At 44.0% G+C, this 10,869-nt stretch overlaps 1 protein-coding gene across 6 annotated transcripts in view; it reads left to right on the top strand.

Annotated features, from left to right (window-relative positions):
* The first annotated feature begins 2,109 nt into the window (after positions 1–2,109).
* Positions 2,110–10,869, top strand: part of slc19a1 (solute carrier family 19 member 1) — an 11,060-nt gene continuing 2,300 nt past the window's right edge. The window contains exons 1-5 of one of the 6 annotated variants that reach the window (XM_030781352.1): positions 4,152–4,619; positions 5,464–5,492; positions 5,892–6,195; positions 8,030–8,798; positions 9,810–10,002. In XM_030781352.1, coding sequence (XP_030637212.1) covers positions 5,971–6,195; positions 8,030–8,798; positions 9,810–10,002 — 1,187 coding nt within the window. In that variant the 5' untranslated portion in view covers positions 4,152–4,619; positions 5,464–5,492; positions 5,892–5,970. Of the gene's footprint in view, positions 2,151–4,151; positions 4,620–4,973; positions 5,312–5,463; positions 6,196–8,029; positions 8,799–9,809; positions 10,003–10,869 lie in introns of those variants that run through there. The other 5 variants (XM_030781351.1, XM_030781353.1, XM_030781350.1 and 2 more) reach the window with 5 other exon arrangements.

Below are 10,869 nucleotides of genomic sequence, written 5' to 3'. Positions count from 1 at the left end.
CACTGTGAGGACTGGGGTCTGGGCAAAGCTAGAACTTAATTGGGGTTTGTAACAGTGTAATGGTGTCTATAATACTCTAATTACACACACACACACACACACACCAATGATAGTAGGACACTGCAGCTTTGACTGTATGATATTTGGCAGGTTTGTCTTTATAAGAACCCTTAGTCCGCCCGGTTCTTCCTCCTCTTGGTGGCTCCCCTGTTCCTGTGGGTTCTTCTTGTCCACTGATGTTCTCTCAGCGGATTAAGCTCCACACACTGGAGAGCCTCCTTATATCAGTTTCACAACATGCAGAAACACTGCTTTCAGACTTCTCCCTCTCTGAACTTTTATAGTATCAAAGCTCTATTCATCTCATATCCACCTTATGAAACAATGCAGCACTTAACACCATTATGAAGCCATAAGAAATATACCCACTGTTAAAGGAGGTTGACAGAGATCAAGGTAAGCAGACATCGGGTGATGCTTTTAACTGATGCTCTGTTCACAATAGAACATGGCCTCTTGCATTTTGTTTTTAAGAAACAGTTGACACTTGTCAAGGCCAATACTAAGCGCATATTTTAAATCAACAATTAGTTTAAATAAGCAATTTGTGTTACTAATTAATTCCTCTGCCAAAAAACAAACAACAAAAAACAGCTTGAGGCACAGAGACAGGTTTTAGTCTTAATCCCTGAGAGAGGGACCGGTTTGGTAACCTCTACGTTAAAAAGTTATTATTTTAACAGAGTAAGGTTACGAGGTGAAGGAGCCACCAGCAGGGAACAAAAGCATGGCTCCACGTGGATTTTGGCCAATCAGCAATTGAGACTAGGGTTGCCTATTTTATTTTGGACATCTGTGGCATATTGATTACAATTTGTTTCCTTATGTAATGCGTTGCCGTTTCAGGCAAACTGAGGTTATACGAAATATGAAAATATGAACAGGTAATATGATCATGTTTTGCTTGTTTAGTTGGCCTATATCAATGCAGTGGAATCCGCTTGATGAGGAGCTTTTAAGAGCTGGGTTGATTTTAATACAATGCTCTTGCTTGTTCCCAGTTCTCCACAGAAGCAGCACGGACCTCCAAGCACCACCAATTAACATGAGGCACCCCCTACTGGTAAACATACGTTAATGCAATTCTCAGTGTTTCAGCTAGGGGCTGCACGGGGACAAAATTCTGTCCCCATCCCTGACGAGCCCCTCACCCAAACACTGTCCCCATGTGCACCCCCCCCCCCCCCCCCCCCGCATGCCCAAACAGTGCCCCCCCCCCCCACGCCCCCATCCCCGCATGCCCAAACACTGTCTGCAAGTCCCACCACCGCCCCCACCCTGTCCCCATGTGCATCCCCCCTCCACCTGCCCAAACACTGTCTCCACCCTGTCCCCATGTGCACCCCCTCCCCCCCGCCCCGCCGCATGCCCAAACACTGCCCCCCCCCACAACGCCCCCACCCCGCATGCCCAAACATCATCCATACCCCATCCCGATATGTCCCTACACTGTCCCATTACATAAGGATATTTCCCCTTTTCCAGAGTATAAATGGTTTTTTTCTTCAGGTATTTTTTTCCATAAGCACTCTTAGAGAAGCGAGCCAATACGAACAGCCCACTGATCAGTTGCACAGAACTGCACAAAACGTAAATATTTGCTCTTACACAATTTAACAATTGTTGTTATTCATTCATCCAATTTTCCCATACGGGACCGTGTCCATACTGTATATCATCCATTCAGTACGTGATCTTCGAGCAAAGTGATTTTTTTTCCCAGACATGGGTTCTGGCACCGTTCCACTCGGACAACGGTCGTTTGGACTCATTTTAGTCACATGTACACTTTGGAACGTTGGGGCGGTTAATCGGCCAACCGTGGAAACACAATCATATTGACTGTTCAGACCAGCAAACTCAAACAAAACCAATAAGTAAACAAAAATTCGGTTTTGCAACATACTACGCCCGAGACAATATCCATGTTTTCAAATTCATTTTTAGAATAGTAGCATGGCTATATTTCCTGACAGTGGATGGTTCCAGGGCTTGTTTACCAGGCCTGTGCCTGAAAACACTCACTTGGAAGGAACAGATGTCACGGGATACAAAGAAAGGCTACTTCTTTACCAGCTTTGCCAATGAAGGTAATTCTCGGTGCTATTTGTATGTTACAGAGAATGCATTTACAACTCAATTAAGATTTTATCATGGGGAGTTGGGCCATACATAATTGGAATGGCTGGATAAATATTTGTGTTCCATATTATTTTTGAATAATGCATATTCACACATCCCTTGTGTGATGTATTTATATGGGAGACAGAGTGTGAGTGTCTGTGCACACGATTAAGCGTGTAACCTCGATGTCCATCTTGAGCGTCTCCTTGATTGTTCGAGGTGAGTGTCTACTCGTTTTTACCCCGTGTAGGAGCAGAAAATGGGTCCAGTTTTGAATGTCGTTCATTGTAAATGTACAAAATGTGCAAAAAAAAAGTAAATGTCCATGATCACACACACAGTGAACAGTGAATTTGTCTTCTGCATTTAACCCATCCAACACATCAGTAGTGAACACACACACCAGACGCAGGAGCAGTGGGCAGCATTCCTTGCGCCCGGGGAGCATTGGGGTTAAGTGCCTTGCTCAAGGGCACACAGCCATGGATGTTGGTCCTGGAAATCAAACCGGCAACCCTTTGGTCACGAGCCCGGTTCTCTAATCTTTAGACCACGACTGCCCGCGGTGGCTGGTGTTGACTTCATTTCCCATATAGCTTTGTTGGGGGTCAGAGGGAAAAAAGGGAGAGAGAGGAGAGTTGAGGGGGTAAGAGTGTTTTTCGTTTTGGTTGGTGCTGGATAAAAATAAACCGCTTCAGTTACGAACTTGTCCGACTCATTGCCTACAATAACCCCCTCCTGAGGATTTCAAGTTGTACTCTAAGACGGTCTTTGGTGGGCAATGCCTAGGACGGCATATCAAATGTGATTTTAAGGAGTGCTTTCACTGTTACCACAGCGAATTAATTAACTCCATTACTATTCTTGTGGGAAAACCGTGAAGCCCTCCCCAATTCCTGCAGTCACCGTGGGAATATTTTTAATTTTGCCCCTACAGGCTACAGTAGATGCTAGACTGGATCAGCGGGAGGGGCGCTACGCTGCTGTGAGGTAGATGCTAGATTGGATCAGCCGAAGGGACGCTACGCTGCTGTGATTGGCTAGGGTTAGGGGCGGGGTTAGGTTATTGCCAATCACAGTTTGGAGCATCCCTCACTCCCATCGCGAAACATCGCGGTATTAGCGCTCTTTGTATTCTCATGCTGCTCTCTGTTCTGAATGCTTTAGTTTTAGCCTTGCTCAGGCCTCCCTGATTTAAGTTATAAAGGTGTTACAAAAGCCCACATTAGGATGAAGGTAATATTAGGACTGGATCCATATCTTGATGAGAGAAGTTCTCCAGGAGGACGGCTGGGTTCTAAAGTCATCGGGACAAATTCCAATTCACACTCGGCAAATTAATAAACCAACAAATCAAGATGTGCTTCTTTTTTATTATTTATTTATTTATTTGTTTGTTTGTTTGTTTTTTTCTTTAAAAGTCGTCCCATCCATGTCCTGTTTCACATATTTTTGAATCTGAGGGTGGGCTGACCTTGAAAGTTTCCTCTCCAGTTCATCTACTCGCTGTTCTTTAAAAAAAAAAAAGAAGAAGAAGAAGAAGAAGAGACAAACCAAAGAGATATGTTCATCATTTATATGCAGTAAAGATATTTTGTAAATTACTCAGTCCATCCCTGAGTAACCCCATTGTTGAGTAACCCTAACATTGAGTAACCCTAACATTGAGTAACCCTATCGTTGAGTAACCCTATGTTCACTCCTCCTTCTCAGCAAATGTTAAGTTGTACAGCTGTCCTCTAACCCCCCAAAACTGTCCCACTGTCAAACTACTCTTACTGTTATTAACATTATTGGTACTAAACACAGAGGCGCCGTGCGTGTAGCTACAGCACCATTTCAGGCAATCCAGTGCAATAAAGCAGAGAAATGCTGCTTCCCATAATGCATCTGCGATTTTGTTACGTGATGCAGACAGTTGCAGTCAAAGCACGTGGTGTAGCAGCACATAGCACAGCAACATAACAAGATCATAACAAGATAGTTGCAGTAGCTACCAAAGTGATTTGTTTCAGGAATTGGTAGACCCCAAAATAATGCGCTGCAGCCAGGCGTAGCGATATTCTAACGGTCAAATCGCCGAATTTCTACCGTCAGCCGTACACCGTGACTGCACGGATGTGAAGTCCCTTGGTTAATAATTTCGGATTTGGTAATGCAGGTTCGTTCTAAGGTCAATAAAAGTAAGCAAATGTCTGCGTTATCGAAGGAATTCTGTGCAGGTCCATGCAGATGAGAGCAGTCGCTGATCTGAGCAGTCGCTGATGCAAATAGTTTGCTGGTAAACCGTCTGATCTGCATACCATATGACTGCTTACGCGTTGTTTCTGTGGATAGTGGCGGGTGTACGAAGATCAGCGAATTGCAGGAACATAACGTGACCTAAATGTTCAACAGCGCCAAAGCGCACGAGTTCAGGCTACTGGAAGAAACAGGTAGGAAGACAGTTAAAGAATATCTAAATACATCAACCTAAAATGATTTTAAAAATACCACGTGTCAAATCAGCGAAACGCTAAATAACGTTTGCAAACTGTAAATTTTGCAACTTTGTTTTTGTGAGAACAGACGTCTAATTGGTTAGTAGATATGATCCCCATGTCACTCGCCTCTCTTAGCAGTGTTACAGGCTAACACGAAGTCTGTGACACAGTGAAATATTTACCAGCCATTTGAACGTCTGTTTGTTTTGATTGTGAAACACTCTTCATATGTGCTTCGAAAGAAGCAACGGTGTCTGATCAATTAACTCAACAATGTGTAGTTATTCCCCTCTGTGTCCACTGACATGTGGCCAAAATTTTGAGCTCCTTCTGTGGAGATCCTAACCAAATTTTTTTTTTGTCGTTCTGCTAACCAAATACCATAGTTTTAGAGGCTATTTTGGGGTACCTACTCGCGGTCACGTAATGAGACCACATAGAAGCAGTAATACATAAGCGGTGCTAATGAAATCTCTTCAGTGCCGATAGCCTTTCGGTGGAGAAAACAAAATTTTGTAACATTTTCTAGGTTATGTTGAAGGAGTACCAAACACTCTGGCGTTTTGGGAATTCTCCATCATTGCTACTGTAATGTTTAGATCTTTTTGTCAACTGTTAAGCGACTGGATTGTTCTTATTTGAAGGTGACAGACGTTCGTGTGAAAGTCTCGTATTCTACCAGAAGCTTGCTAGAATAGCACTGTTTGACAGTACAGCGTTTGTTGTTCGTTCTTGTTTGCCTGTTACAATGATCTCAAATGAATTCCTAATTTCGTTTTTCTGTTCTCTTTTGCAGAATCAACATGATACTGGGGCTTCTGTCAAGTAATTTGCATTTTAAGTTATTGTCAAACTCCCAAGTGGAACGAAGGTTAACAAAGTCAGTGATTTGTACAGACAGAAGTCAGCATGTAGCAGTTAAATGCTTCTGTTTATTGTGATTGGCTCTTTTCAGAGACTGAACAATATTTAACACAGTGTGTTACAGTGGTAACTGGTTAACTCGCATAGTAAAACCTCTTTTCAGACACAGATTGGCACACTCCTTAGTGTGTGCACCATTTTTACTGATTTAAAAAAAAAAAAGAAAAAAAAGAAAGAAAGGGGGGAAAAAAAATCTGCCCCAGACTTCACTGGATTAGTAATTTTAACGGAAGACTAAGCCAGTTGCTTAGTATAGATACATTTCCATCTGTGTAGCTGCTTTTGTTTTTTCCTCAACAGAGGAGCATAGTACATGAAGCCAGACTCAGCTTAAAGCTTGCTTATTTAGTATCAGAAGGTGGTAAACTCGACCGAGAAGATGGAGACGGCAGAAAACAAGCATGAGGGAGAGCAGGATGGCCCGATACCAGTCGACGTTGAGAGCAACACGGGTCTGAAGGTCCAGGACCAGAAGCATCGGGGCTTTCAGTGGTGGTCGGTCACTTTCCTGTGTTTCTACGGCTTCATGGTCCAGCTGAAGCCCGGAGAACCTTTTATCACGCCGTTCTTACTCAGCGTCGAGAAGAACTTCACCAAGGAAGAGGTGAGGTTACATCACTGTCCTCATGGTCCTGTGATTCAGCTGATGTAATGAACTAAAACAAAACCATGCAGGACGAAGGCTCTGCAGGAATAATTAACGAGCTCTTCTGTCTGCAAAGGACAAAAGGTTTTTGTTTTAAATAAGGTTTTAGTATTAATTACAAAGAGTAATTGTAATAGGGGTCAGCATATGGAATGACAGAAGTTGTTTGGATCTAAGCCATTTGTCAGTGGTTTTGTACTAAACTTATTAGGTTAAAGAGAAGGCTGTAACCAGGCCTGTTGTTTCGACAGCTGTGTGGCTGTTTATCTGGTTATTTATTTTTGGATTAGTGTTTTTTATATATATACATATTTAGTGACACAGCAGGGTTTCTGACTGGTGCAGTTGCAGCTGGTGAGTGTCGTGATGTGGTCAAAGTTCACATTCCACTCATTCTGTACTATGGAGGGCACCCAGGGCCAAAATTGATAAATAAAAGAACTCAGAGAAAGAGTTGCAAGTCAGTTTCATTAAAAAACAAAACAAAAACTGTAGCCTGACCACCATGACAAAACCCCCCCCCCAACAACTTCTATGAATAAGCTTGTGTTAACAAACTGACACAGATGTCAAAGTCCTTCAGGACCTGAAACATGAGGACTCGTTTCCATATGGATTGACTTTAATTTGTGAAATTTAATTTTTTTTTCCCATTGTTTATTGATTTACAGCCTCTTAAATAGGTGAGGCAGGTTTTGTCCACATGATACAAGGTGATTGGATTAAGGTCCATTGTTTAAAAAAAAAAAAAAAAAAGAAAGAAAAAAGTGGAAATAATCCCTCCAAGTATTCAGTTTTAAGCTTTTTGTAATTTTCTGGTCCAAGATTACTGACCTGAATAAATTAAAATACCCCCCAAGACCGCATTTCAAACCAGCGTCGATGAAACACTAGTTTCTTAGCACATGGAACAGAATGTGTTCCACCTTATGCTTTAAAACACAAATTCTTCCAAAAAGAGCCCCCCCCCCCAAAAAAAAGTTATTGGTGTCGTGTGCCTCCAATGACTAAAGCATAATGTCCAGGACATGCCTGGAGGTGCCATGCTGTCGTTTCTGGTGGTCTGTCCCACGTTTAAATTTGTATACTGGTTCAGCTGCACTAGAGCATACATACATACGTATGCAGGGAGAAATACTACCTGTGGATCAGTTATGTGTCACTTCTCGCTCTCTGTTTTAAAGGCCTGTAAATGTAAAATATAAATCGATTGCACACACACACACACACACACTATGAACAGTGAGCATCGAACCGGCAACCCTCCAGTCACGAGCCCAGTTTGTTAACCTTTAGGCCACATCTATCCTGTAAAGACCTCAGTCTGTTAATTGGCATTGAGAACACTATGGGAGCAACCAGGGGAAGAGAGAATTAGACAGCCAATGGTTGTGAACAAAACTGAATTGTTGAATGTTGAAAATGGAAGTCCTGTTACAGTCAGTCGGTGACGTGGCTCTGTGAAAATGGAAACGTACAAATCCTTAATGGACCAACGTAAAGTGTGAGATTAAATGACTGAATTTCAAACAACAGGTGTGCACGTGCGCATGCATATATGTGTGTGTGTGTGTGTATTCTTGGAACTATTCAGAATAGGATCAATCCATTTTAGCTTTAGAACTGCTGTGTATCTGACTCCTAACATCCGCAAGTCGATGTTTGATTGTCATGTCTTCAACCTTTTTTTTTTTTTGGACCAGCCCTCCAACTCCCCGAGTTTTGTCCACTGAATGGACTCCCATCACGTAATAACTCTCTGTCTACTTTCTCTGATTCCATGGCGACACAGGTCACCAATGAGATCAACCCCGTGCTGTCCTATTCGTACATGGCCGTGCTGGTTCCCGTGTTCCTCCTGACCGACTACCTGCGTTACAAACCCGTGCTGATCCTCCAGAGCCTCAGTCACGTCTCCATCTGGCTCCTCCTCATGCTGGGCTCCTCTCTGCTGGAGATGCAGTTTATGGAGTTCTTCTACGGTATCACCATGGCAGCCAGGGTGGCCTACTCCTCTTACATCTTCTCGCTGGTCCCCTCCGAGTTGTACCAGCGCGTGGCCAGCTTCTCGCGCTCGTCCGTGCTCATCGGTGTCTTCACCAGCTCGGTGCTGGGTCAGATCTGCGTGTCGTTCGGAAAGGTTTCGTACGGCACGCTCAGCGTGATTTCGCTTGGTTTCGTCTCCTTGGGCCTCGTGCTGTCCCTGTTCCTGCCCTGGCCCAAGCGTAGCATGTTCTTCAACCAGGCGCGGCAGGCAGCGAGGCCCTCGGGCACCAAGTCCGAGCTGGACAGGATGAAAGCTGACTCCGCCGTCAAACAGGGCTCGGCCGTCAATGCCGCCCCCTCCTGGAAGCACTCGGTATTCATCCAGATGTTGATGGAGCTGCGGAATGTGGTGCGTGTTCCCAATCTGAGACTCTGGAGCCTGTGGTGGGTGTTCAATTCCACCGGTTACTACCTGGTGTTGTTCTATGTTCACATCCTGTGGAACAGCGTTTACCCAGTCACAGAGAATACAAAGGTTTACAACGGAGGAGTCGAAGCAGCGTCCACTCTGCTGGGTGAGTGTTATTGAACTTACCGACCTTTTTTCGTGTGTTTTTTTGTCTTTTCTTTTTTTTTTTTGTCTTTTTTTTACTGTAGTTAGTTGGCTACTCGGCTAGTAGTGCTGGCCAGATGCCCATCTGTTCTAACAAGATTGTGGTTCATTCCTGTTGTGACGGCCCTGGTTTTAATATTCAAATGAGACAGATGAGCAGGATAAACGTTAACCACAAACAAATTTTCTAACTGGTAACACATTTCGCCCCTTTTGTAAACTGTTCTTATATAAATGTTCTTACCGCCTTGTGTACATCTGTTGGCCTGTGTGACACTCAAAGAACAATCACCTGACGATCAGTCAGGCTTGTAGAGGGAAGACGTTAAGCTGGGTACGGGAGAGTCACTGGCTAAAGCATTTGACCTCACACTTCTGCAGAAAGACTACAGTACAGTTCAGCTGAGTCTGTGTTTGGATCTCTGATCCAGCAGATCTCTCCTCTGACGCAGTGAAACAGTTTTGTCAAAGGTGAAGCAGAGACAGATGTGTGTCAGCTGTAAAAATGGACAGTAAAGTCTTTAATCAAGAGTATTACCTTATGGCCTGGTTAACAGACTTTTAATGGTTCGTTGATGCCAGAAACAAATTGTTCTTATCTGAGACACTCACGTAATGTACTTTATTGATGGCTTACACCCAAGTTTATGTTATGTCAGATCAGATCTGACAACTCAGCAGAAAAGAACAAAGTTCACAGAGTTCACTGAACAGGAAAGGAAGGGAAAAAAAAACGTCACAGACTAAGCACTGTAAAATGTCTTCAGATGCAGCAGACTGATCCAGTTTGGTGCTCTGCTGACAGTAGCCTCAACCTATGACTAGATATAGCCTTGAGATCCGTGACGGTCTGTGGGTTTAAGCAGGGAGAAAGGTCTAGGGGATCCAGAGGCAGTTTTGGGGGTATCGTTAGGTGTCGTTAAATCTCTGCAGCTTCCGTTATTCACATCACGGTTTCCACGCTCTACTGCAGGTGCCGCCACGTCGTTTACAGCGGGGTTCGTGAAGATTCGGTGGAAGGTGTGGTCAGAGCTGGTGATTGGCATAATCACGGCAGTGCAGGCTGGTCTCCTGCTCCTCATGGGCACCACAGATAACATATGGGTGTGTTACGTGGCGTACGCCTTCTTCAGGGGCTTCTACCAGTTCCTAGTGCCCATTGCCATGTGAGTACACCGAAAGCACAGACCAGTACGTTTCTCTAATTAATGGTGCCACTGGACTACATGTAGCATGTCCTGAACTGTTATGGATCCCATGTCTGTGGTCCGTGCAGTCGGCCGTGCTAAGCTAACGGAAGGTAAGTTAAAAGTTGAAGGATGACCTGGAGGAGAACACGCAGGGACGCAGGGAGCAGGCGTCCCGGTGAAGTGCATCGTGTCAAGGGGGGGGATGGGGGGGGGTTTCCTCACTTCTTCTTGTGAGATTCCGCATGTTGCTCTCTGCTGTCCTGACTGAGAAAAACGTCAGCGTTCCCGTCGAGGCTGGCGCGTACAAACGAACGATGTGGCACAAATCGTTGTTTTCTTTCACGATCAGCTCATCAGTGTTTGACGTGAACACCCTGAAGACTGATTTGGGGTGAAATTAAATAGTGAACTCACCGTTTGATTTCTGGACTTCATTTTTCTTTATTTGGTAATTATTTTTGCACGAAGTATCATGCTCCATTCATTTTGAAAGTTTGACAGACATTGGTAGATCTGCTGATGGTTGAGTCTGGTTTCCATGGTCCCAACGTAGGAGCTGTAACTGAAGAGTCTCCATATCAGGGAGGCGGAAACTCGTTAACATATTAACTCATTGTCAAACTTTAATCAGTGACTTAGGTCATTTGTTAACGAATGGTAGACGCCGTATGTTTGCGTAAGCACGCTGTTAATCAGTGCAAAGTTTTATTAACTTCTATTAGTTTTATTAACTTATTAAAGTGTCGAGACATGATCACCACACAAGAACAAGTGATTGTGGGAGTTGGTGTTTACAGATGTAGTAAGTGCTTACGCTGGCTTTACTGAAACAATGCGGCACCT

Source organism: Chanos chanos, chromosome 8, assembly GCF_902362185.1.
Source record: "Chanos chanos chromosome 8, fChaCha1.1, whole genome shotgun sequence".
Lineage (NCBI taxonomy): Eukaryota > Metazoa > Chordata > Actinopteri > Gonorynchiformes > Chanidae > Chanos > Chanos chanos.
This window is presented reverse-complemented; position numbering and strand designations above follow the sequence as displayed.